This window comes from Zootoca vivipara, chromosome 7 (genome assembly GCF_963506605.1).
Source record: "Zootoca vivipara chromosome 7, rZooViv1.1, whole genome shotgun sequence".
Taxonomy (NCBI): domain Eukaryota; kingdom Metazoa; phylum Chordata; class Lepidosauria; order Squamata; family Lacertidae; genus Zootoca; species Zootoca vivipara.
Genome location: NC_083282.1, coordinates 48267219 through 48294781, shown reverse-complemented (window position 1 = coordinate 48294781; position 27563 = coordinate 48267219). Strand labels below are relative to the sequence as shown.

The 27563-nt window shown below is 45.9% G+C and overlaps 1 protein-coding gene across 6 annotated transcripts in view; it reads left to right on the top strand.

The window, feature by feature from the left end:
- AMPD2 (adenosine monophosphate deaminase 2) overlaps window positions 1-27563 on the top strand; it is a 50190-nt gene that overhangs the window by 17713 nt on the left and 4914 nt on the right. For 3 of the 6 annotated variants that reach the window (XM_035122451.2, XM_035122446.2, XM_035122448.2), the window contains exons 2-16: window positions 2220-2350; window positions 7955-8085; window positions 9230-9298; window positions 11483-11594; window positions 13214-13400; window positions 14342-14483; window positions 15920-16009; window positions 16869-16998; window positions 17641-17835; window positions 17975-18106; window positions 18963-19126; window positions 23620-23746; window positions 24301-24464; window positions 25516-25636; window positions 25884-26057. In XM_035122451.2, the coding sequence (XP_034978342.2) occupies window positions 2321-2350; window positions 7955-8085; window positions 9230-9298; window positions 11483-11594; window positions 13214-13400; window positions 14342-14483; window positions 15920-16009; window positions 16869-16998; window positions 17641-17835; window positions 17975-18106; window positions 18963-19126; window positions 23620-23746; window positions 24301-24464; window positions 25516-25636; window positions 25884-26057 (1968 nt within the window). In that variant the 5' untranslated portion in view covers window positions 2220-2320. Of the gene's footprint in view, window positions 1-2219; window positions 2351-7954; window positions 8086-9229; window positions 9299-11482; window positions 11595-13213; window positions 13401-14341; window positions 14484-15919; window positions 16010-16868; window positions 16999-17640; window positions 17836-17974; window positions 18107-18962; window positions 19127-23619; window positions 23747-24300; window positions 24465-25515; window positions 25637-25883; window positions 26058-27563 lie in introns of those variants that run through there. The other 3 variants (XM_035122449.2, XM_060276987.1, XM_060276988.1) reach the window with 3 other exon arrangements.

Here is a 27563-nt window from a genome sequence, read left to right as displayed (position 1 = left end):
TCTGTTCATTTTTAGCTAGCATAGTCAGTTCCTGGCCCTGCCAGAAATTCCTTGTTAACCATGGCAGTAAGTCTTTTCATCTCCAGGCTGGAGTCCTGGTTGTCAGAAATGCTTTGGGGTTGTCACAAATGCTAGGAAGAATGGCATTGAAAAAGCCCAATAAAAGGTGATGCCAGTTGATAAGGAATTCTTCCCTATTTGACAGGAGATCTGGTCCTCAGCTCAGTGGCATTTCCGGTATTTTGAGGTGGCTGGATCACTTTGAGAATCGACATTTGAGACATGGTGGGGTCCAGCTGAATAGCATATGCTGGTTGCCTATCTGGAGTCTGACTTTAAATCCCTGCTGGACCAGGAACATACAGTTGCTGCCCTTGAGGAAGTCTCGCCTTCAATCCTGCATCTGTTCAGTGGGTGTAGGAGTGGCTTATTTTGCATGGCTGTTGTGAGCTTGAATAAAGCAACAATTGTGCATATTATGCAATCTGCCAAAATTAATATGTGACTACATATTCAGGAAGTGAATCGCCAGGCATGGATGGAGATGTCTGGGAACTCTTCTCATGATGCCAATATAATGGTGGCTTCCAGACCCAACCCTTGTCCCTGGTGGCAGAGCAGCTGAAAATGGCAAACGGAGGAGGATGTATCATAAGATAGTTCTTAGGCATTTGCAAGGTCTGGGGTCCTGTGACACAGACTGACAGCTGGTAATTTGAGTGTGGGCGTCAAGTGACCCTTGGGGGTGGATGGTGAACCAATGGATCAAATAGTGCTTGTGCCATTTCCTTTAATTTTAAATGATGGGCTCTTATTGGAACTGGTAAATATAGCTCAGGAACTGATGAAGCTGGGTTATGTTAAGAGAGACCAGAAAACAGCATTAAATTGGGCATATTTCACAGAGGATTTCCTGCTTGTTGTCAATAGCTGCTATTCATTGGACATGGTAAGGGGTGGGTTACGAGCAGCAATCAGAGTTCCTCTGTTTCTGTTATTTTTCTTTTGTTGCATCTGGTGACTAATCCAGAGAAGGTTACACCATGATAAACACATCTGTCTTTACGGTGCCACAAGACTAGTTCTGTTTCTAATGTCAATTTTCAGTAGCATCTTCGCTCTGTTGATGCCCTGGGCCAGTCTGAGTTCTAGCAGCTTCATACTTTTCAGTGTGCACAGATGTAAAAAAGGCTTTTGGGAAGGATTTCCAGAAAGTGAACTTGGCAGTTAATAATAATAATAATAATAATAATAATAATAATAATTTATTATGTATACCCTGCCCATCTGGCTGGGTCTCCCCAGGGTTGGGTTAATTTTCCTTTGAAGGATGGTGTGGTTCAGCAGAGGTAGTATGTGCTTGTCATTTCTGTGTGCACCGATTGCTCTAACATCTTAGCTTGAATACATTCCTGAGTCACTTCCTGAAGCAAAAGGATGGAAAGAGTGTAGAATTAGTACATTATATTGGCTTATATATAACGTGGGTGGCGCTGTGGTTTAAACCACTGAGCCTCTTGGGCTTGCCGATCGGAAAGTCGCCGGTTCAAATCCCCATGATGGGGTAATCTCCCGTTGCTCTGTCCCAGCTCCTGCCAACCTAGCAGTTTGAAAGCACGCCAGTGCAAGTAGATAAATAGGTACTGCTGCGGGGGGAAGGTAAACGACGTTTCCGTGCGCTCTGGCTTCTGTCATGGTGTCCCGTTGCACCAGAAGCGGTTTAGTCATGCTGGCCACATGACCCGGAAAGCTGTCTGTGGACAAACGCCGGCTCCCTTGGCCTAAAAGTGAGATGAGTGCCCCAACCTCAGTCGCCTTTGACTGGACTTAACCACCCAGGGGTCCTTTACCTTTTACTTTTTATAGTATCATCATCTTATCACCCCTTTCCCCTGGCCTTGACACCTGAGATGTATATGTTCAGGACCCATTCTATTTGTGTGTGTGGTTGCATTTTTTTATTGTAAGTTTTTAAAACTTCCGATGTACTTCTAATCAATGTAGCCCACCCCTGGGACCTTAGGGGGAATTACCAGGTAGGGCAGCCACTGCCGACTGGGACTGATGGAATTCATAGTCCAGAACATCTAGAGGGCACCAGGTTGGGGAGAACTGATTGAGTCTGCGTTTGATTAAATTTCTCCTCTTCGCTTGAGATGTTCTGATCAGGGCCGTGGCTTTCTCTCATCTCCCTGACTGCTGTCTCATATTTTCCACAGAGATCCACGGAGGGCCACGGTCCCGCCAGTTGCAGCCTGCACGCTCCCTCCCAGGACCTCCCCACTGCCTGAAGCATTTTCCTGTTGACCTGCGCACCTCCATGGATGGCAAGTACAAAGAGATAGCCGAGGTAGCGTGACTTCTTCATTGCTGTTGCTTCCCTCTTTTATAACCTTGGAACCAGGCCTGCGAGGGCACCACCTCAGAGTTATACCTAATGGCCCCGAGTTCCTCTTTTCCTTTGATTGTTTTTTTATGAAACGAGCTTGTATCTCTCAACTCTGTAACCCTGAACTCTGACAAATGCATGTGATTCCTCTTGCCTTTGCAAAGATTGTGGGGAGTGGGGAGAGATAATCCATGCACCCTTTCACTCTTGGAGGTAATGAGTGGGATGCTTTCAACTCCTGCAAATGGAAGGTGAGAGGGAGGTGAACTTTGTCAGTTCCTCTTGTAGTTCCTGTGCCCCTGGGAAATATGCTTGGGGGTGGGTGGGTGGGTGGGTGGGAGGTGGAGGGTTGGGGGACCCATGGGAGGGGCTGTGGGGATAAATCACCCTTCTGTTTGTGGAAACTTCTGCTGGTTTGATGCCTTGGCTGAACTACAGTTTTGCTTTTCTAGGATCACCTCTGGATCCAATCCAGTGTTTGGGAGTTACTTCTCATTGAGTGTGCTTGTAGTGAGGTTTTGTTGGGGTGCTTCCCAGAGGGCCAGGTTGCCACATTGTGCTAGTTAGTGCCACCTTCAGTTGAGGCATAAAGTGTTGTTACGTGGTCTCCACTGCCATAATGATTCCACCGTCTCCCAGATTGGGGGTGCCAGATGCCAGATTCTAAGGCAGGCAAATCTTGTGCAGTTCTGGGACTCTGCTATGTACTTCCAAGTCCAGACGTGGCATGCTCACAGCAAATGTGCATTAGCCTACATCCAGCCTCAAAGCCTGGCAAAGTCCCTTGTGCACTTAATGGTTTCTGGAGTAGCTAGAATCTCTGTGAGTGATGAACTGTCCTGCTAATCACAGCATTACAAGAGAAAGGAGGAGCAAGGAAAAGGAGAAGCTCTTGTTATCTTCCCCTTATTGCGTGATCCAGTTCCAGGCTTCCTGTTTCAGGCAATCAGAACAATTTTTTCAACCTCAGTAATAGGTGAGCAATCTCTTGTGAACTGAGCCATTGTCGGGGAGAGTGATTACAGGAGTACTTTGGCCAGACTTTTTGTCTGGATGGGCTCTTGTCTGCTTTGGAGAGCTTGGATACATTCTCTCCCAGTTGGAAAGACTGAAAAGGTCCCTAATTTCAACTGTGGAATTTGCAGGTCACCGGCAAGTGGTCCCAACTTGCTTCGCCAGTAATTCTGATGCTGATACCCTTTAACCTATGTAACAGATGTTTCCATTGTAATTGCTGGCACAGAAATTTGGCTTTTTGCCTTTAGCTATCTAAAGAGTGAGCACAACTTACCACAGGCAAGCTTTCAAGAATCGGGTACCCGAGTGAATTAATTGAAAATGCATTTTGATCGACCTACTGGCAGGCTAAGTAATTGAATTGCTTGTCTGATTTATTGGGGGAAATCCTTGCAGAGCAAGCCTGACTCAGCACTTCCCAGCCCATGTCTTTTTGTAGCACAGCTTGCTTTCTTGCTGCCTGTGCTTCAGGGCTCTTTAGTTGCAGTATGGAAATGTCCATAGCAAGATCTTGTCCTTTTTCTCGTGATTCAGGAGAACTGTCTGTCCCCTTCCTTTTTAAAATAAAAATAAATAAAAAAGATGTTGTATATATGTGCTATAAACTTCGTTTTTCAATTTAGGCACCCCCTCAAAAATCCACAAACATCTTAGAGCAGTTGCAAAACTGTTAGTTTGTCGCTAATCCAAACTGAAGCATGCTACAAATGCTGTCCTCAGGCCTTGCTCTTGAACATTGGGGGGGGGGAGCTGAGGGTCACATTGCCCTAGTACAGGGGTCTGCAACCTTTAAGACAAAAAGAGCCACTTGGACCCGCTTCTGAAGGAAAAAAAACACTGGGAGCCGCAAAACCATTGCGACATTTAAAACAAATATAACACTGCATATATTGTTTCTTAACTTAATGCTATATATACAGGATCGTGCAGTCAGCTGTCAATCTGAAGAAAAAAAGGACTTTCACTTAACAGTTCTTGTGCTCAGGTCTTGCTTGTGGGTTTCCCACAGGCGTCTGGCTGGCCACTGTGAGAACAGGATGCTGGACTAGATGGGCCATTGGCCTGATGCAGCAGCCTTTAAAGAACACACTGTTCTCCACTCCCAGCCTAGTTCCCTGACTCCATTTCTAAAACTGTCCAAAGGGGTAGCGGCTTCCTAGCATGCCTAGATGTAAGCCCCTCATCCTATACAGGCTGCCACCCCTGCTTGCTCCACTCGCCATCCCCTTTGCCAACCCTATTTCCCCCACAGCTCACCAAACCCTGCCCCCTTTACACCTAACGGTCCTAACCGAAACCCACCTCTCTTTGCACCTCACCCAGCCCCTCACCCATCTCCCTGCCTGAAGTCCCTCCCCTCCCTGCTTGGCCCAAGCCCCATGCCTTTTCAAAAGAGGGGGAAAGTGCTTCAGAAAGCAGTTTGCCAGACAGCTGTTTTCATATGAAATTAAGGTTGCAAACTTCTTTCACCACTCCTGCTCCTTTGAGCAACAGTCTGGCCTGGCAGAAATTAACAATCAATACTGTAGAGGTGTTGTTGTTTTTTCACAGCACAGAGATAGCTTATGATTCATTTCCTCTGTATGTCGGGTGAAGGAATTGTTTAATAATAAGAACCAGTTGCTCTTTACAGTTTGATGGGTCAGTGCGTCTGGCTGTTAACCACAAGGCTGGTGGTTCGAGCCTACCCAGGGATGGCTCACAGCTGTGGGCAGGATTCCTGCATTGCAGGGGGTTGGGCTAGATGACCCTCGGGACCCTTCCCATTCTACAATTCTATGATTGTATGAAATAATCCTTTAACCAAATATTAAGTGATGCTTTATTGCATTCTCTGGATTTTAAATACAGCTGTTCCATGCTCAAAACTAATCCAGTTACAGAGCAGGAAAAAAGGCATGGAAGAGTATTCCCTTTTCCAAAGGGAAGGAGGGGGGAAAGGCAGAGCGGGCGAAGAGGGCGGGGCACACACACAAACCACAGGGGAGCAAGTAGAGGTGGGGAAGTGTAGAACGCTGGCTGTGTAAAGCAGCCTTTGTCAACCTGGTGCCCTCCAAGAGACTTTGAATCAGCACCAATCAGCAAGAGATTTACTGTATTGAAGTATGTATTGAAGGGGGAGAGAGCTGATATTGCAGCTATAGAACAGAAGCAAGCAAAAAAGGGGGGTGAATGAAAGAACAGTGCTCAAGAATGTGAAGGGTAGGTTTATATTGTAGCAGAGCAGAAAGAAGAACTTATTCAAGCTCCAGTTCTGACATGCAAGGAAAGGGGGCAGGGGAACAAACAGTCTCTCTCTCTCTCTCTCTCTCTCTCTCTCTCTCTCTCTGTGTGTGTGTGTGTGTGTGTGTGTGTGTGTGTGTGTGTGTGTGGCAAAGGGGGGCAGAGAGAAGAAGGATGCAATGAGGATGGGGGGGGTAGAAGAAAAGGAGGACCAGTTTGAGAGGGAAACACCGTGAGGGGGGGGAGTGAAGCGAAAACTGAAAATCCTAAAAGGAATTTTTTTGGGGGGAGGAGTGTGGGGAAAGAGAGAGAAGCATGGGGAAAGGGGTGGAAAGAGAAAATAAAAGAGAAAAGTCACTATCAGGTTTGGATTGGAAAACAGCCTTGCATCCTGTGGAATACACTTCAAATGGGAGATCTTGTTAAAGGAAACCACTTTTTTATCATTCAAACAAAAGGTCAAAACACCCCAACATTTAATTGTTATTTCCTCCGTCCTGTCATCAAAAGGGGACAGGAAAAAGGACCTTATACATTTTATGAATGAGTAACAGATGGGACTCTAAGACTGAGGAAACCCCTTTTTCAGCTCCTGACTTCAAAGGTGCTATGTGTTTACACTTTCAATTGACACTCTCAATTGGGAGAGATCAGATAAGACAATAGGTGTGCATTCCAAACCTGCTGATGTTACAATGGACTGATCAACGAAAAGCAGCCAGCAAGGAGGCTTTACTTTAACAATTAATATAAAATTGAGATTTTAACTGATTCACAAAATTCCAGTGCCAGCTCCCCTCTGCTACACAGAACTCATAAATAAAGCGAACCAAGAGCACTCGACCACCCTCCTACCCCTCTTTCCCCCCTAGGAAAGAGACGAGCCCCCACCCCTTACACACCTCTCCCGCTCGCCCCACCTCCGCCTCCGGAGGAGGCGGCAGCAGCAGCAGCAGCAGCAACAACATTTCAGCTCCTCAAAAGCTGCCCTTTCTCGCAGCGTCTCTTTAACCCTATCAGGGCTGGGCTATCCGTGCCTCCGTCACCCAACTCTTCCAGCCTCGGCATGTCCACCATTTCGGAGCCGGCGAGTAGGAAGCCCCGATAGGGTAAAAGAGGCTGCGTGAGCCAGGCAGGGGCAGAGAGCCACGGCAAAGCTGTAAAGGAGCCGCATGCGGCTCCGGAGCCCCAGGTTGCCGACCCCAGCCCTAGTAGAAAAGCCATATACCTGAACCAGGCGGGGCCAGATCCACACAAAATCATAAACCCTTGATGCACACACAATTTCTCTTTCTCTCTCATAACACCACACATATCATGGAAGCAGAGGCATATTTTTAATTTTAAAGTTATACCTTCCATTTCCTTCATAGACTTTTTTAAAAAAATACTTAGGTCTGGGACATTAAAATGTGCATACATTTTCAAGGCAGGAAATGTCATTTCAATCTACCTTTGCCATACTGAAGATGTTAGGTCTGCCTTCACTCTTTCTGGTCCCAGACTGATTGATAGAAGTGTCATGGAGGCAGCCTGTTGGTGGAGCTCATGTCACGTGCTGATTTTAATGGGTCCATGGTACAGACTTATTAAAGTGTACTTATTAAAATCACAATACCTGAAGTACATAAATGTTGTATGCACACTGTAGAAAAGCATTGTGGTGTGATGTAGGTTAGCCCCACCTCACAGGCTTGAATATACACTTCAGCTTTAGTGGATTCACAGTACAGGTCTGTAAAGTGTATATCTTACAACTGAAATGTGAGGCATGGTCCTAAGCAGAGAGACACTGGATGTGAGCACTGGTGGTGGCATGGAAGGGTTCGAAGCTGCCTGCTCTAGCTTCCACCTGACCTTTGCAGGAAGAAATTGGGGCCCGCTTGATGGCTCAGCAGCTGTCGTTTCCTGATGTTGACACATCCGTGTGTCAGAAACATGCTGGGGAAGGCAGCAGGGGAGAAGGGGACCTTGAGATATATTAATCATTAATGCACCTTTCGATGACCTGGGCAATGGGAAACCAGCTGCAGTGAGGTTCATCTAACAGTCATCACTCAGGCAATTGTAAGTGACTGCGTTGGTGACCCCATTGTGAATTCCTGCCCTGGAAAAGCAGGCACTGTGGCATGGATCCCACCCACAATACTTTCATGGATGCTGGCAGAGGATTCCCATCTCAGCAGGAAGACTCCAGGGAGTCCCTCTTAATGGACTCGCCATGCTGGTGTCCGCATTGCTTGTCAGGGGTTTATGTGGGAGGCTTAACTACTCCTCCCTGCCCCACCCTCGGTCAACTGCACTGTTGTGCTGCTGTGCCCACAGGAGCTGTTCTGCCGTTCGTTGGCTGAGAGTGATATGCGCAGCGCCCCCTATGAATTCCCAGAAGACAGCCCCATTGAACAGCTGGAGGAGAGGCGCCAGCGGCTGGAGCGGCAAATCAGCCAGGATGTGAAGTAAGTTGCTGTGATGCTTCTTGGTCTTCTCCTGGCTCCTTTGTTTGGTATTTCCAAGAGTAGGAAGGTGCATTTCAGAGAAGTTCATGAACAAAGACAACTGGATGAATAGGAGCAGTTTAGAACTGAGAAAGGTGGCAAGAAGCCAAATGGGGAACCCTTAGTTGCAACCTAGAATAGATTGCTGTAACTCGGGGAACAGGCTTGATGGAGAAGACATAGGTGGTCCAAAGAGGTGCACATCGGACGTTGACTAGGATGCCTGCCATTGACATGGCTGTGTGTGTGTGTGTGTGTGTGTGTGTGTGTGTGCATATACATAACTGTATGTGTGTGTGTTTGTACCTGGCAGTTTTACACAATGCTTGTCCTGCTTACGAGTCTGTCTTGGGTGCCCAGAGGCTTTTCATTGGTGGGATTGCTTTGTGGTTATCTACTTTACCAGCAGGCAAATAAAGGCCTCTGGATTTCTTCCAGCTCTATCTGCCCAGAGGTGGCTAGATTCGTTTAGAAACCAGGACTGAAGAGAGGACAAATATGGCCCAGTACAGATGTTGTGACCAAACCATGCCTAGGCTATTGGAAATGTGCTGTAGGAGCATTAGCTCCCTCTTCTCCACGCACACTCCCTTCTCTGCTTCCTGGGTTGTGGTAACCTTACTTTGGCATGATGTCTGGATTGATCAAATTATGGTTACCACTAGCCATAGTTTGCCTCCGCACCAGAACCAGAAACTCACATTGAGCTATACTTTCTGATTCAGGTGGGGGTGGTTTGCCTGATCTTCATGGCAAACTGGTTGCCATAGATGAGGAGGGACTTACTGTACTATTCAAATCAGCAGCACTTTACTGATGGCCAAACCATGGTTTGGTTTTGATGTCTGTCCTAGGCCTTTGAGTCCATTCTCTTCTGTTCCCCATTACTGGTGAATATTGCTGTACAGTGTCTGCCATTTCTGGTGTTGGTTTCTGCATTAATGCTAGTGTTTTCTTTTTTCTTCTCCTTCTCTTCTCCTTTTCTTCCTCCACATTTCCTCATCTCTCTCTGTGTTTGTGTCTCTCTCTCTCCCTCCCCCCTCTCTTTCTGTCTCTCTGTTTGTTCCTGTCTTGTCCTTGGCCTCCACTTCCCATTTATCCTCAGACTAGAACCTGACATTTTACTCAGAGCCAAACAGGACTTCCTGAAAATTGACAGTGCTGCTGACTTACAGTGAGTGCCTGGCATTAATTCTCTCTGCCCTTGACTCAGGGGTGGGAGCGGGAGCACCCTGCAGGCTGCATCCTCATCCTCTCCCCACCTTGGCAGGCACAAAGGAAGGGACACTCTTGCAAGAGTTCTATCCCCCTGCATGTGGCACATTCCCACTCTCAATCATGCCATCGCTGGGTGTGTGGTCAATTAATTAGGTGCAGGTACTGTTAAGGGATGCAGGTGGAGCTGTGGGTTAAACCACAGAGCCTAGGGCTTGCCGATCAGAAGGTCTGCGGTTCGAATCCCGTTGCTCGGTCCCAGCTCCTGCCAACCTACCGGTAGCAGTTCGAAAGCACGTCCAAGTGCAAGTAGATAAATAGGGACCGCTACAGCGGGAAGGTAAATGGCGTTTCCGTGCGCTGCTCTGGTTCGCCAGAAGCGGCTTTGTCATGCTCGCCACATGACCTGGAAGCTGTACGCTGGCCAATAATGTGAGATGAGTGCTGCAACCCCAGAGTCGGACACGACTGGACCCTAATGGTCAGGGGTCCCTTTACCTTTACTGCTAAGTCAAACTAAGCCCTGTGCAGGTATTTGGGACTGCCTTCTGCAGGCTTAAAATGGGGAGGAGGCAGAGGCATGCATACACAACCCTTGCACCTTCCCTCAACATACCAGTGCATGCCAGCTCCTGTTCAGACCTTCCTACAATCACAGCAAAGCTCTAAAGGCCGGGGGGGGGGGAATTCTATGTGGAACGCGCTTAAAAATCCCCCATCAGACCTTGTACAACATGGGATAGTCCGAAGTGGGGCTAGGTGGCACAAGGAAGTTGGGGTGGGGGGGCTTGCATTTGTATCCCTCGTCTCTCCATCTTAAGTCCACATTATTTTGCCCCAAATGTCTGAATAGGGCTCTAATCTTACCAGCAGTGGCTGAGAGACATGCCAGACAGCCTGGAAGCAGACCTGGAACTGGACTTCAGAGTGGAAAGATGATGTAAATCAGGGGTGGCCAACTCCCAAGAGACTGAGATCTCCATTTTGGGGGGTTCAAGTCAAAGTTGTTGAGCTTTTTTTTTTTTAGGGAGGAGGAAGGCCCATTTTTAAGGGTTCAGGTCAAGGTTATTGGGCTTTTTATAGGGAGGAAAGCCCTGTTGAGCTTCTTTGGGGGAGCCAGTGGTCTACCACAGGCGTCCAGTGATCTAGTAGACCATGTAGACCATGACCTACCTGTTGGACGTGCCTGGTGTAAATGGATGAAGTGAATCTCCCCTCGCTTCCTGGAGGAGAATGAAAGTTCATGGTTTTAGAATGGAGAAATCCTTGCAGAGGAAAGGCCAAAGCTAGCCACTGTTTTGGTGCACGTGTCACGTTTGGCAAGCTCTTCTGAGAAGTAGACGCTGTTCAGATTGAGAAGCTGGGAATCCCCATGTCAACTAGGGCAGGCAGAAGTGCCTTTGGTGCCGAGCCCACCATGGCTCTCGACACAGCTGAGCAGGGGATTCCTCCCTTTCCACTGCTGGTCACTTTCCCTTGTTCCTTTGCTCTGAGCTCCATTTCCCTCCTGTCTTTTTATTATAATGGTGATGATTCTTTTCACGGCAGGCGCAGTGGGTGGAGCGAGCCTCTTGTCTCTGTGTTTTATATTTCTTTCCCCACCTCCCCACTTTTCATGGTGCTGGCTGAGCAGCTCAGATCCCTAGTAAGCCCAGCCCCTCTGCCAAGCAAGGTCCTTGTCAGGGGGTCCCTTGGAGGCCAGCTTCTTCAGGCCCTTGCTCTGCTGGATCTCTGCTTCTGGTTCTGTACATCTTCTCCCAGATGATTGACTTCATGCAGTGCGGAAAGGGGCAATTGGTCATCTGGTGAAGCTGTGCAGAATGAAAGAGCCCTCCCCTGAGGAGCAGGAACCACCTTCCTGCTACGTGGGCACCCTGTTTGAATGTCCATGGTTCTGAAGGTGCCAGGTGTCCATGACTGTCTCCACCCCTTTCCGTAGTTCAGGGCTTCTCTCCCTGTGGTCAACGGAGAGGTTTTCCCTGTCTTGAACGTGTTTTGTGTGTGTGGTACGTCCTGCTTTGATGTCTTGAAAGGGCCTCTTTCGAAAAGGGGACTCCAGTTAGCACGGCAGGATACCAGCAGAGCCAAATCTGTCATTTACTGTTGCTCTCTCACCTCTCCCCTTTCTTTCCTCTCTTCGCAGATTGTTTAAGGAGCAGGGAGAGGACCTGGTAGACCAGTTTCCCAAAGAACGGGATGTGCTTCTGGAAAGGGAGTTCCAGAGGGTCGCCATCTCTGGAGAAGAGACATGCGGGGTAAGGCTGACGGATTCAGAAAATAGCCATCCATTTGCGGCTACTCACAATCTCCCGCAAAGGCTCTGCCACAGGGGTTCCCAGACGGTGGTCTACAAGCTTCATGCTGTGTTTGTAAAAAATGCAATTAAAAATCATGCAGCATCCAGCACAGTGCATTACAACTGCTACAGCAGGCAGACAAATCATTCAGTGGTCTTGACAATGTGTTCTGCAATTTTTTAGGGGGGGCAGGCGGGTTAGGAACCACTGCTCTACAACATGCTGCTTTTTGACAACAATCAGAAATGACTCCAGTTTAGCCCTGGAGGGGCCTTAGCTCAGTGCATGCAGAAGGTCCCAGGTTCAATCCGTGGCATCTCCACTTTAAAGGATCAGGTAGCAGGGAATGTGAAAGGCCTCTGTCTGCCTGAGCCCCTGGAGAGCAGCTGTTGGTAAAAAATATGCAACATGTCTAAATAAACCAGCTGGACAAATAGAATTTATTGACAGGCTTTGTATTTTGTATGTTTGTATTTTTGGTGCTTTGTAGTTTGATTTTTGAATGTTTGCTGTGAGTCACTTTGGACATAGCTCATTGTGGAAAATTGTTATTTATTATTATTATTATTAATAATAATATTAATAATTTATTTCAAGTATTCAAATAATTTTCTAACTGTAATTTTTTCAACACCCATGTCATAAGTGTTATAGCCCCAGATGGGAGTCTGGGGCTAAGAAGAGGAGCTTGCCTAACTTCACCCAGTGGTTCTATTTGGATACTTTGCTAAACTTCAGATTAGTGTGCTGTGAATGAGCCCATGTGAACTTCTGGCTCACATGCTCCCCTTTTCCCCCTCCTTCTGGAATTCAGAAGCTTTTCCTTCTGTTTTTGCTTAATCTCAGGATTCAGCGTTGTACAAACTGTGGATAATGTTTATCATGGTTTGTTTGAAATGAGCCAACTGCAAACCATAGTCAACATTAACCCCAGTTTATTGTTTGATTGACACTAAACTATGATTAACTGAACTCAGGAGTGACAGCTTCTAAAGTATTTTTTCATGGCTACATTGGAGGAGGAGTTATGGGGGGTGGATTGGAGCCAAAGACTCACTATGACTTGTTCTTGTCTGGTTAAACTATGGTTTAATTTGGTGTTCAGATTTGTCTGTGTCTGTTAGGAACCTCTGATTTGATTTGATTTAGCATGAAGAAGCTGTAGCAGCAGCTGTATTTCACTTTCATTGTGTTTATTTATGGATACTGAAGTTCTGCATGCAAACTGGCTTTTGATCGATATCTTGCGAAGCAGTTAGAGTTACCTAACTCAGTCCCTGTGTTTTTCCATGTTGTGCACTGAATCTCTGAAGACTTCCTTCTGGCTGCTGTTTTGATTTTCTGGCCTTCTTTATATAGTTTGAATGGATCAATTATCATTTTGTGGTTATTTGAAATTTGCACTTGATAGATTTGCTTTATTGGAAACATTATTATTATTATTATTTATATGTTACGTATTTTTGTCTAGTGGTTCACGCCGTCTGTTTCCTAGCCTGCCCATCATGATTCCTTGATAAGTGCTGTTCCCAGTTCAGCTGACTGTTTTTCTTTGGCTCCCCCCCCTTCCCGCCCAGGTGCCTTTCACAGACCTGCTGGATGCTGCCAAGAGTGTGGTGAAGGCCTTGTTCATTCGGGAGAAGTATATGGGGCATTCTTTGCAAAGCTTCTGCAAGACCACAGCCCGCTTCCTACAGGACCTTTCAGAAAGGCCCTTGGCCCCCAGGATGTATGAGGAGATCCCGGAGACCCCTGGGGCTGGAGGTGAGGTTTGAATCTGGGCCTGTGTGTTGAGAGGGCATTTCCTTTCAGCAAAGTCATTCCAGTAATGGAGTTGCCTAAAGTGGCAGACAGGAAGAGGAACACGGAGAAGGTTTAGATTGGTCCCTGACTACGTACAAGGTGGTCATGGTATTGATGATACCCTTGCAAGGCCAGCAGGTAGTGGAAGCCAGGGCATGGTCCAGAGGCAGCTCCCCTCCTCTCCCACACCCAAGGAGAGCTGTGAGGGCAAGTCGTACATTACCTCCAGCTTTGGGGTAGGCAAGACTGGGTAGCTGCAAGATCTAATGGGGCATCTCTTCATGTCTCCAATGGCTCAACTACAAATAATTTTTAAGTGATCCCATGGAAAGATGCCAGAGCAATGGGGTGAGTGTAGGGCCGTGTATTATTAGGAGACTAAGGCCACCCAAATCCTGTGCTGAGAAATACTGAATTCTGCAACTGTTGGGTTCCAGTTGGGTACATTTGGGTAATTTTCTCTCTCTCCAAGATTCATTTTATTCAGATTATATTAATCTTTGGGAGGAAAGGAGCTTATGTGGGGTGTTGAAATTCTAGCGTATGTTCAGTGGCAGCCACCCCTCTGGATTGAGTCAGACTGTGCCATCTCATATTGACTTGATCTATCATGTTCTGTGGCTGAACAACCATCATTTGCTGACTTGTTTTGTGCCCCATGTGCTAGCTTTTCTTTCTCACCAACTCTTGCTAAGCAAGCAAGCAAGCAAGCAAGCAAACAAACAAACAAACAATAGCTGGATAAGGGAATGTGTCATCAACTTCAAGGAGAGACATGGTTCCTGAGAATAATTAGTTTTATTTTTTGTATTTTGGTTTTTTGTTTAAAATAGTAGGTGAAGTTTCTGTAGTGATGAAGAAGCAAAAATATACCCTCTCATTTGCTCTTTCCTGTGTTGCAGATGCTTCAGGGCACTCGCCATTTACAAACCAGCATCCGTATGAGAAGTGTGATCCTGAATCAATGCCTGGAGACCTTGGCTTTGGCCTGAAGATGGTCAATGGAGTAGTCCATGTGTACACTAAGCAGGACATCACCGACAAGTAAGCGGGAATGGGAGAAGGCATGGCAATATCGTGCTGGGTACAGATGCCTTGGGATTGTAACAGTGCTTCTAGGAAAATATGTTCTTTAGTGACGGGTAACATTTGGAGGTGAGCAGAGGTCATTCACAGTGATTTTATCCATGGCCCACACCTAAAGGCCAAGTTATTCCCTGTTTTCTCTGTAGCTGGGAATCTTGGATGCGTTTAGCTCAAGTATCTATAGAAATGGCATATGCCTAATGAAAGTGAAAATTCATCTATAGTCATCCTGAGCTTTTAGGAAGTCTAGCTCCACATTCTTATGTAGCATCTTGTGTAAACATTGCCCTCATGCAAATCGTAATATATACACACATGATGTCTGATAATGAACACTGTCAAAATCACTATGAATCTTGTGCTTTCTTCCCGGTATCCATTTGCCCTTGGAAAGTATAGAAAGGAATATTTATACTTCAGGAGCTGGGGAAGAAGGTGTGATTGACAACCGCCTACACAGCTTTGAGAGCGCAGAAAGGCAGATCCACATTTTAATTGGGCCTGTTCGTTATTTGAACCAAACAGCACATGCTGTTTTCAAACTAGATTAAGCAAATTAGTAAAATGTATGAAAACTTTATTGTTATATCTTTTTCCTTCTTACATATTCAGAGTACTATACAATAAAACTGAATTTTAAAAGCATCATATTCTAGCAAAAGAGCTATTAACCAGTTTCAGACACCTAGGTAAATCCTTGCAAACAACCAAGATTTTACAAGGTGGAGGAACAAACTTGACAATACAGCTAGACGGAACTTCCTGGACAAAAAGTTGAATCTTGCATGGGATAGTTTTGCATGAAATGGAAGTTCCTCAAGCTTCAACCCTAGTTGTGATTTTTGATTAAATACTGACATAGCAGGAAAACAGGCATAGATAAGTGAGGAAAATACAGTATATATACAATAACAGAGCACACATACAATAAAGAACAGGAGTCTGTCCCAGAAACAATCTGTGTTTTTCTAATGCCTTACAATTTCTTTTAAAGTGAAAGTTCTCAGGAATCTTAATTTTCTATTCTGTATGGAAATATCAATTAACCTGGTTTAACGCAGTTGGTCTAGTAAGCAGCTGGATATTCTGGCAATTTCAATTTGGCAGTGGTAATAACTGCCAAATTCTGTATTTGGAGCATCTTGTTTGCCAGTTTTCTCTTGAGCTAACGCCTTCTTTAGTAGCTCCCCCCCCCTTAGTTCTAACTAATGATTTTAGAGAGAGGTCTTCCTTTTGTGCTATTAGCAGGGCTGATCTTGGCTTTTCCTCTCGTTTTACACATAGAACTACACAAAATACACGTCTGGACAAATATAGCTCTCTGATTCCCTTTTACTTGTGTTTGCTTGTGTCCGTGATCTTGTTTCATCTCTTGCCTCTTTCTTTTTTTAAAGGACCACAGAACTAGACTTGCCTTACCCTGACCTGCAGGAGTTCATTGCTGACATGAATGTCCTAATGGCTCTGATCATCAATGGTCCAATGTAAGTGATGCCATTATTTTATTTCTTTCATCTTTACGTGCAGGAACAAGCTCCTTCTTCCAAATGACAATTCAGATAAATATGGTTAGGTTCACATCCAATCAGGGTGGATTATAATTCTGGCATTTTATCATGGAGAACTAGCATCAAAACCTTTTTTTATATAATGAAAAGGCCTGAGTAAATTCACGAGGGGTAGTTCTGGTGATTGCTACTTGCCATGATAACATGAAGTACAGTGGACCCTCTGGATACGAATTTAATTCATTCTGGGGGTCCATGCGCACCCTGAAAAATCCGTATCCAGAGGTGCCACTTCTGCGCACGCACGCACGCAGCGCAGTAGAGTGCTGCGCATGTGCAAGTGGCGAAACCTGGTAAAATGCTTCAGGGCTTGCCACTTTCATAACCCGAAGTTTATATTACTCGAGAGTAACATAACCCAAAGGTCTGCTGTAGAAACTTCATGGTCAAACTGAGAGTAGTACACTTCTGATTATGAGATGCCAGGAACTTACAGTAAAGATCAACATGGCTTGCTTTGGAATTTCTCTGCAGTACATGTCTGATCAGTGTTGAGCTGGCTGGAACATGGACCTGATCTCGCATGGCTATGTATTCTCATATTATGGAATTCCTTACAATTCACTTCCTTGTGTCTTTGGTAATTCCCCACCCACCCAGACCTCCTTAGAAATGCCGGTTGTTACTTGACAAATGCACTAGCCTGAGCCATCTGCAAGCAAGATTTAAACCCCAAATTAGGTTTTCATGATTTACAGTGCTGGCTACTATGTTGAGAAGGTGAAGGTGTGATTTTGGTGTGGTGAACTAAGCCTCCTTTCTAATGTTTGGCCAGAAAATCCTTCTGCTACAGACGCTTGCAGTACCTGAGTTCAAAGTTCCAGATGCACGTCCTGCTCAATGAGATGAAAGAACTGGCAGCTCAGAAGAGGGTTCCGCACCGCGATTTCTACAATATCCGGAAGGTACTGACATACTCTGTTTCAGGAGTACGTGCCTGTAGTTTTCATTACAAAGAATGCTTCTACCACACGTAACTGGAATCTAGGCAACCCCAGCAGTTACTGCAGAATGCTCAGTTGTTACAACCCAAACTGCTTGGCCTCTGCAATGCCAAAGGAAGGAATAGCAAGTCTGATGGAGATGTGGGCCCCTCTCCATTGGTACCTCTTAATAAACAGGCACTCTCTTTCAAAGGCTTGTTTTTGCACCCTGCTTCCTTAGATGGCCTGACAAATGGTTCCATGCCCATTTGAGGGACTTCCAGGCAACCATAGTGGCAAGAAGTGTCAGGGTGGTTGAAGAATAAGCATTTATATACAGTATATTTTTAAATTTTATTTCAATCCTTAAAACAGGTGGGAAGCATTTGGCCATCCAGATAGTTTGGACTCATGTTCCCATCAATCCCAGCCAGTGTTGCCAGTGATGAGGGCTGATGGGAGTTGTAGTCCGGCAGCAGGTTCTCTGCCCATGTTTTAAGGTTAGGGATTGGAGCTTAGAGATAATGGATTTCCCTAAAGCCAGCTGGTGGGCCAATGGCCAAGGGTCAGATTTGAGCTCTGGACTTCCTGGCTTGCATTCTTAACCACTGATCTCTTGAGCAGGTGGACACGCATATCCATGCCTCATCCTGCATGAACCAGAAGCATCTGTTGCGCTTCATCAAGCGGGCTATGAAGAAGCACCTGGAGGAGATCGTGCATGTGGAGAAGGGCAAAGAGCAAACTCTAAAGGAGGTCTTTGAGACCATGAATCTCACAGCTTATGATCTCAGTGTAGACACGCTTGATGTCCATGCGGTATGTCAAATAAGAGCCTTAACAACGTTATTACAGGCCTTATATTTGCAGTTTGCCAAATGGGGAAGAAGAGAATTGCTGTCTTTTGTCTTCATGGTTACTTAATTGCAACCGTCTTTGTTGCTGCCGTTTCTAATAGGATCGTAACACCTTCCATCGCTTTGACAAGTTCAATGCCAAATATAACCCCATAGGCGAGTCGGTGCTGCGGGAGATTTTCATCAAGACAGACAACAGAGTCTCTGGAAAATACTTTGCCCATATCATCAAGGTAAGCAGACTGTTTGATGTTTCCTTAGTTGTGTGCTCCAACTTATTGCCAGAGTGCTGAATAAGCTATCCAAACTCTATATCTCTATTATTGCGCTGTTTGTGGTTTCTAAACTTGGGAGGAGCATTCAATTTGAGTGAACCAGGAGATGGAGCAGAGAAAGGGAACCATGCTGGGCAGTTGAGATTTCTTGACTACTAGCAGCCCACTTTATCCCTCCTGGTTTCTGAGTTTTTTCCAGCTTAAGTATTGCTTTTTTGCAAACTTTGCCCTCAGACTTGAGGCCTCGAAACGTAGCTTTGTAAGGAGCGCATACATTCTTAGGCTGTCAAAATCTGTCTGGTGCCAGCTTCCACACTTGAGCAAGGAAGGGGAAGGCACAGTATGATTTCTTCTATTCACCACACTTTGGGCTTGCAGGTTTCCCAGGAGAATAATGAAAGGCAGACAAGATTCTAAGTTTCAAGATCTTCTTCATTCTGTCTGCTTTCCAGAATATTAGGAATAACAACGCACCTGTCAGGGGATTAAAAGATAGGGCAAGGAGAGCAGTCAATTTTGAGACAGTAGGGGCTGTCTCAAAGAGCACATGAGAAGCCCAAGCAATCAATTGCAGGCAGATAAATTGTTCCACCCTGCATGCAAATAAGGTATAAGGTGTCCAAGCTCTGGATTGCCTTTGTAATGCATTTCATCCTGCAAAAGCACGAGAGTGTTTCTGTAGCAAAGGAGGGTAGTCTTTGATGTCTTTGATGAGGCTCCTTTGCTGACAAGCCCTCTCTCTCTCTCTCTCTCTCTCTCTCTCTCTCTCTCTCTCTCTCTCTCTCTCTCTCTCTCTCTCTCTCTCTCTTGGCAGGAGGTGATGTCTGATCTGGAAGAGAGCAAGTATCAGAATGCGGAGCTGCGGCTCTCCATCTATGGCCGAGCCCGTGACGAGTGGGACAAGCTGGCCAAGTGGGCTGTGGCCCACAAAGTGCACTCCAACAATGTGCGCTGGCTGGTGCAGGTGCCTCGCCTCTTGTGAGTGTCACTCCCCCTGTGTTATTCCAGGAAGGGGAGCCAATCTTTGGCAGGGGAGACAGCCTCAAAGTGACGGGTACTCCGCTGTGCTGCCTTATGTGGCTTGAACTAATCGCAGTATTTTCTGCTAGTCATATGGAAGAGAAACATAACTACGTTTTCTATTTTAGCAAAGTGTAGCAAGCTGCTGGGATTATTAGAAAGGGTTTTGCGAGGGCTAGAGGGGTAGAATCTGCCGTGCTGGTTGGATGAGGGGGTTGGACACCCCTGCAGCTGTTGTATTGAGAACTAGGCAATAGCTACCCCAGTAGATAAGGTGGAATCTGAAATGGAAAAGTTGGGAAAGCTTGTTCCATAAGCAGAATCTTGCTCCTGCGGCTCTTGTTTCTGCACCTGTCCCTCACCCGCGAAGCAATCTGGGTACCAAAACAACAGCAGACAATCCCTGATCTCTCATAGGCACCTGTATGAGGTTCTTTTCCTCTGCTGTTTTGGCACCCAAATTGTGGAGTAGCCTCCTTATAAAACGACACATTTTGCATTTATAAAAGAATGGTGAAAACTGCTGCTTGAGCAGATATTCTTTAGGCAAGGTCTTCAAAGCAGCAATCCTACATGCACTTACTTGCATGGATTCAGTAGGACTGATTAAAAAACACACACACATCAGCTCATAAAATTAGCAGATTACTTAACACTGCCAATAAATGAACAAGCTGCCCCTAGTTGCCTGGCAACAGCAAATTTCTTGAATGAATAAATCAATAATGTCAGTTAACTGCTCTCGTGCAGGTGGCAGTTTCTACCTTTATTCTCCCAGCTTATCAGAGTCTGCTTTTCTTCCTGTTCTCTCCTCCTCTCTCTGCTTCCTTCCCTGCTTAGTCAGGTCTCTCCCTTCAGCTCCTTCCCTCTCTGCTGCCTTTCCCTTGGCTCCCAGCTTGCTCTCTTCTTGCAGGCCCCGCCAGGTCCTCCCTTAACACTGTGTAGCCATGGATGTGATTGGCCTGCAAACATACCTTTTATATTGCAGCTGCTCTTACCATTGCTTTTCTATTGCTTCTCTGATATGGTGTTAGCATTTTCTGCTCCCTCCCTTCCTCTTAATTTATGGTTTAAGACAAAGTAAACAAAGCTGCCAAGCTGCTTTGATGGAGAAAAGTGGGCTATGCATCATATAACTACGTCCATTTGTTCCTTAGCTGGTGCCCATAGTTTTCTTTTATCCATCAGTTGTTGTTTAGTCGTTTAGTCGTGTCCGACTCTTCGTGACCCCATGGACCATAGCACGCCAGGCACTCCTGTCTTCCACTGCCTCCCGTAGTTTGGTCAAACTCATGTTCGTAGCTTCGAGAACACTGTCCAACCATCTTGTCCTCTGTCGTCCCCTTCTCCTAGTGCCCTCAATCTTTCCCAACATCAGGGTCTTTTCCAAGGATTCTTCTCTTCTCATGAGGTGGCCAAAGTATTGGAGCCTCAGCTTCACGATCTGTCCTTCCAGGGAGCACTCAGGGCTGATTTCCTTAAGAATGGATAGGTTTGATCTTCTAGCAGTCCATGGGACTCTCAAGAGTCTCCTCCAGCACCATAATTCAAAAGCATCAATTCTTCGGCGATCAGCCTTCTTCATGGTCCAGCTCTCACTTCCATACATCACTACTGGGAAAACCATAGCTTTAACTATACGGACCTTTGTCGGCAAGGTGATGTCTCTGCTTTTTAAGATGCTGTCTAGGTTTGTCATTGCTTTTCTCCCAAGAAGCAGGCGTCTTTTAATTTCGTGACTGCTGTCACCATCTGCAGTGATCAAGGAGCCCAAGAAAGTAAAATCTCTCACTGCCTCCATTTCTTCCCCTTCTATTTGCCAGGAGGTGATGGGACCAGTGGCCATGATCTTGGTTTTTTTGATGTTGAGCTTCAGACCATATTTTGCGCTCTCCTCTTTCACCCTCATTAAAAGGTTCTTTAATTCCTCCTCACTTTCTGCCATCAAGGTTGTGTCATCTGCATATCTGAGGTTGTTGATATTTCTTCCGGCAATCTTAATTCCTGCTTGGGATTCATCTAGTCCAGCCTTTCGCATGATGTATTCTGCATATAAGTTAAATAAGCAGGGAGACAATATACAACCTTGTCGTACTCCTTTCCCAATATACAATATACAACCTTGTCGTACTCCTTTCCCAATTTTGAACCAATCCGTTGTTCCATATCCAGTTCTAACTGTAGCTTCTTGTCCCACATAGAGATTTCTCAGGAGACAGATGAGGTGATCAGGCACTCCCATTTCTTTAAGAACTTGCCATAGTTTGCTGTGGTCGACACAGTCAAAGGCTTTTGCATAGTCAATGAAGCAGAAGTAGACGTTTTTCTGGAACTCTCTAGCTTTCTCCATAATCCAGCGCATGTTTGCTATTTGGTCTCTGGTTCCTCTGCCCTTTCGAAATCCAGCTTGCACTTCCATCAGTCAAACATGCAAAAACTAAATTGACGAGGAACTCGGAGGACTTTGTTTTGATGGATCTGTGCTTGGGGCTTTAGCTGTGCTTGCTTGTAATCCTAGCTTAGCAGGAGAGCGCACTTGAAGCTTAGCTGCTCAGCTACACTATCAACACAGCTTGCAAGCCCTTCAGATAGGGTTGCACGTTCTAAGCTGAACACCTGTTTCTCTGGCTGGGGGAAGTGAATGAAAAGCCTCCCTGTCTGAATAGAGCAACAGAGTGAGTGCGCCAGCTATCTCTCAGGTGACAATGCAAAGAACAGGGACCTGGTGGGCACCTGAGGAGTGCAACATGCTGCGTTTCTTAAATTGTACAGAGAGACTAGAATAAGCTGGGATTTTCTAAAAGAAAGTTATGAAAGGGAAGCGAGCCCAACATTCTTGGGTCTCAGTGCTAGAGCAACTGCTTTGCCATGTAGAAGGGCCAGGGTTAAATCTACAGTATCTCCAGGTAGAGTTGAGAGAAACCCCTGTGTGAAACCCTGGAGAGTTGCTGCCAGTCAGTGTAGACAGTACTGAGCTAGATGGACCAAGGGTCTGGCTTGGAATAAGGCAGCTTCAACCCCCAGCACCTCTAAATAAAATGATTAGATAGCAGGTGATATGAAAGGCCGCTTTCTGCTCTGGAGAGCTGCTACTGCTGATCAGAGGATATAATAATGGGCTAGATGGGCAATTAGTCTAATGTATTATAAAGAAGTTTCCTGTGTTGTTACGGATTAAAGATGACAGGAAGCCATGCATATGCTGCTTTGGAAGATGAATTTGTGTATTGCTGTAGGGTGCCCAAAGTATTTCACATACATTATCTTGGTTATCCATACAACCCTGTTTAGCAGACTCTGTATTTTAAGTTGATAACAGGATAGGAGAAAGTTCAGCATTTTGTAATGAGGTATTCTTGAAATACTGGGGGGGGGGGGGTCAGCAAACACTTGTTCCGAAAAAATAGTTGTTTTGTTTTTCATTTTTATTTAATAATATATATTAAGAGAATTTCAATTGAAAGTTTAATAAAAAGATATAATATAGATCACTAACTGCAATCGGTTTCAGTTCCATACATTAATATATACATAAATAAATAATGTTATTCCTGTATCCTAATACATAATGTCATTGTCGTAAAAAAGAGTTGTTGTCCATAAGGAAGAAAAGAGAAGAAATCGGTTACAATATTTAACAAGCAGCCTGCCTCACCAAAGAAAGGAGAAGATACATAGTATATCATCATGTTTTAACCAAAGCAATGAATTGGGGAGAGATACACTAATGCGTATGGTCGTGTCCCCCCCCCCCTTTTGCAAGGATATATTTTGGATCAAGTTTTTGCAAGCTTGTGTTTCAGATCACATTCTTAAGACCATTGCCCAACAGTCCCTGAAGCTGTTGGCAAACTCTGAGAATGAGCTGTTAATTGTTCAGTTTCTGTCCTAGCTTGCTCCGTACTTGATTACAGGAAAGATGTGGTAAGAGATCATCTTGTGTGTCCAGCCCACAACATGCTTCTTTATGTCCCAAACAGTCAAATTCTTCAAGTCATTTCTTTTCTAAGTAGCTTCCAGCAATTGCTTTGGATTTTTTTAAGTCGTTTATTGTAGTATCAAAACCATCTAGATTAGTTTCATAGTCATAAATTTATAGCTGTTTTTTCAAATGTCATTTCTTTTCTTAATATGCAATTCTAATCAGTGGAGCTCAGAATTGTGGTCCCCATATTGCAAATGGGGGAGGTGTGGTGTGGTTTGGGGCTAAGAAGGTGTGGCTCACCTAAGGCCACCTAGCAGATTTATGGCAGAGGTGAGATTTGAATCAGGGTCACAATACTACCTTAGGTCTTACTCTGGCCATATGGCATGTGGAGTGGCTCACTCAGCCACTGCAAGTGATAACCCTCTGGTGAACTCCAGAACATGGAGATTTCTGCAAAGGCCTGTGTCTTAAGCTTAAGCTATGAATGACAGCTGTGCTCTCCATGTATCTCTGCTTCTGACAGCGATGTGTACAAGACAAAGAAGCAGCTGGCCAACTTCCAGGAGATGCTGGAGAACATCTTCTTGCCCCTCTTTGAAGCTACGATCCACCCTGCCAGCCACCCGGAGCTGCACCTCTTCTTGGAGCACGTAAGTTCTGCCACCAAAAAAAGCTGGCTGATCTGGTGTGGCTTCCTAAGGGGAAGACTGGCAAGGTCTCTAGATTTGGAACAAGCTAAAAGGATAGCTACCAACATGAGTCTGACCAAGCTGCGGGAGGCAGTGGAGGACAGGAGTGTCTACCATGCTCTGGTCCATGGGGTCACGAAGAGTCGGACACGACTAAATGACTAAACAACAACGAAGGGATAGCGATACCTTTGGATTATGTTTTTATATTTGAGGCTTAGGTGCCCCTTGTCTTGGGCACTCAGTCCTGGGGGACTGACTTTGGCTTGGTTGGAAATGGTTTTAAGCCATTTGAACCTTCAGTCTTAGCATTTCGGTCTTAGCTAAGAAACAGCCTTGCTTCTGCTTTCTCAGAGAAGGCTCTTGAGGATGAGCATCTCCTTAAGCACCTGTATAGCAGGTTTTCTGCATGGAGCGAGAGGATTCAGAAGAATCCTTAGGTAAGTGGGACAATCTCATCCTCACTCTCTGTCTCTCTCTCTCTCCTTCCTTTCCCTTGGCTTCTTGATGGGCAGGTGGATGGATTTGACAGCGTGGATGATGAATCAAAGCCAGAGCACCACATCTTCAACTTAGACAGCCCCTTGCCTGGGAACTGGGTGGAGGAGGACAACCCACCCTATTCCTACTACCTTTACTACACATATGCTAACATGGTGGTTCTGAATCACCTGCGCAGGTAGGTGGCTCTCTTCTTACCTCCCTGCCCCCCCCCTTATACATGGATGAGACTCCAGAATGGATGAGACTCCTGTCCCTGCTAGCTCCAAAGGCAAAAGTGGGGAACCTTTACAGCCCAAGGGCCACATTCCCTTTTGGCAGCCACATGTCTGTGGTGGGTGAGGCCAGAGGCAAAAGCGGGTTTTTGCCTTTGTACAGTAGGCTGGTTTCTGCGCCTGGATGCCCGTCTCTGTTCTCCATCCAGAGAAGCATCCATTCCTGCCTAAGTCAAAGAGGGCCAGTAAGCAGTGTGACCCGAGGAGAGCCCCCAGAGCCAGATAGAGAGGTCTAGAGGCCTGAGGTTCCCCAGTCCTGTTCCTTTAAGGCTCTTTGCACAACCTCCTGAGCCAAGACTCCTTGGGTGCCTGCTGACTGAGCATGCAGCACTGTGCCCTATTAGATAACCCGGTGCACAGAGCCCTTGGAGGTGGCTGCTGGGTTTTGTGTTAGTTTCACACCTTCGATGTTGTTGCTTGGATTCCAGTTCCCATTCCACTTCTCATTCTAATGGCTCATCGCCTACTCCTCTTACAGAAAGGCACTGGCTGCCAATTAGCTAGCAAGTTCAGGATGCTGGTCTTGGTGCATAAAGTCCTTTACAGCTTGGGAGCAGGATACCTGACCCCTTATATACCCAGTCAATCAATTTCTTCTGCAGCTGAGGGCCTCCTGCAAGATGCAATTTTATCAGGAAGTCCGCACAATATAGGAATCGGGACTTTTGTGTTGTTGCACCTACACTTTGGAATTCCCTCCCCATGTACACTGGACAAGTTCCATTTCCGTTGTCTTTTTAGGCATCTATTGAAGACCATCCTCCTTCAAAAAGCCTTTTAAGTTGAGATTGGTCCTAACCTGCATCTGTGTTGGAATAGTTTTTAAGATGTTTTTATTGTTTTATCACTTGTGGTTTGCCACCCTGGGGAGGATATAAATGTAATAAATAGGCAGATAAAATGAAGGCGGTATACAGTAACACTGAACTGTGTGTTTTGCTGCTGGTTCTCTAGGAAGAGAGGCTTTCACACCTTCGTGCTGCGCCCCCACTGTGGAGAGGCAGGGCCCATCCACCATCTGGTATCTGGTTTCATGCTGTCTGAGAACATATCACATGGCCTCCTGCTCCGCAAGGTGAGAGTAAGAAGGGGAGGGGGGCACACTTGGAAAACGAGAGCGTGTGCGCCCATGTGCAAACTCGGGGGCACAGCACATGCAGAAGCTTCCAGGTTCAGTCCCTGGCATCTCATGAGCCTTCTGAACTTGTTGAAGGAGGCACATCCTGGGTATTGCTGCTATTCTCTTCTGACCCAAGGATTTGACGAAGCTCAGCACTCCCCTGAAGTGCTGCCCAGCTCCTAACCCTGCATTTCTTCCATAGGCACCTGTGCTGCAGTACCTCTACTACCTGGCCCAGATTGGCATTGCCATGTCCCCACTCAGCAATAACAGCCTCTTCTTAAGCTACCATCGAAACCCTCTGCCTGAGTACCTCTCTCGGGGCCTCATGGTCTCCCTGTCCACAGATGACCCACTGCAGTTCCACTTCACTAAGGTGAGTGTGATGTTGCGGAGGCCAAAAGTGAGGCCATGACCCTGTGGCAGATGGCATCCATTTACCTGTCTCATGTAACTTCTGATCTTGCAAAAAAACAAAAAATACTACCCAGACCAACTAAGTTTGTCATACGTATGAGCTTTTGTGTGCATGGTATCTGAAGAAGTGTGCATGCACACGAAAGCTCATACCTATGACAAACTTAGTTGGTCTCTAAGGTGCTACTGGAAGGAATTTTTATTTTATTTTTTGTTTTGACTACACCAGACCAACACAGCTACCTACCTGTAACTATAGCAATCTTCTCCTTTTAGCGGCAAGCATTCCAGTTCCTTCCACCACCACAACCCCCAACTTGGCTTGGAGGCTCTCACAGTATTATCACATTTCTTCCGTTTCCCTCTGAGGTCCTTTGGCTGCTTCTCCCATCCTGCTCTGTGCTTGTTGCCTAATTCCACCCTGTCCAACTTGGATGCTCAGAAACATTTTCACCCTCACCCTGAAGCAGATGCTTCCCAGCTCCTGTTGGCTTTTCCCTAAGAGGGTCAGTTTAAAATCTGCTTTGGAATGCTTCTGATAAGTTACATCTCAGTTCATGTGGAGCCTGGGCCTTTTTGCAGAGGTCTGGCTTTCCCCAAGACATTCCCTAGTGCCTAAGAAATGCCAAACCTCTTTTCCAAATACCTCATTCAGGCACTGAATCTCCTCCACTCTACCTGCCAGCTTGCCTGCATATGGAATGGGTAGCATTTCAGAGCAAGCTACCTTGGAGAAGCCCTACATTTCACCTTCCTACCTAGCCAAATGTATCAATAGCAGTCAATTAAATGTCTTTCCTGCATGACAGAAACTTATAGAACTTGGATCTGGGGGCTGGGACCTTGTGGAAGACTTAAGAAGTAACTTTAGCAACTGTTCTTGGCTGGAGGGGGGGCGGGAATCATAATTCTGTCTTCATTTTGGTCATATATGTACACTTGGGTTCCACTTTGTAGGCAGATTTTCCTCTTAATTCCTTTTCTGCTTGTGCAAGCAGGGAGTAAGTTCCTCTCAACAAGTCAGCATGAATGCTGCCACCTAGTGACTGTCTGTTCATTTGTCTGGACGGATGCCTGTCCACTACAACAGTCTAAGCAAGAACGTAGTAGTCAGCCTGTAGTGTTGAGCTTGATTCAGCCTGGAGGGATAGTAGCAGAAGGCAGGCCAGGGTATTTACAGGTATTAACTATATTTACAGGAGATGTTGCTTCAGCTGTCTGCATCTTTTCGGATACGTTCGCCGCATGCCGTTGTCCTAATTTTCCTAGTACATGCTGTTCTCCTAATTGTCTAGTACAGAGAAATTGCTGTAGGGTAGCCAGAATATGCCCCATGATCTCATAAATGTCGCACTCCTACCCATCCAATCCAGTGTGCGCCAGAATCTCCAAACCAAAGAGCATGTCTTAATGCTCTTTATATACAAGCAGAGGGTGCAAGTAGGTTATTTTAGACTCTGGAGTT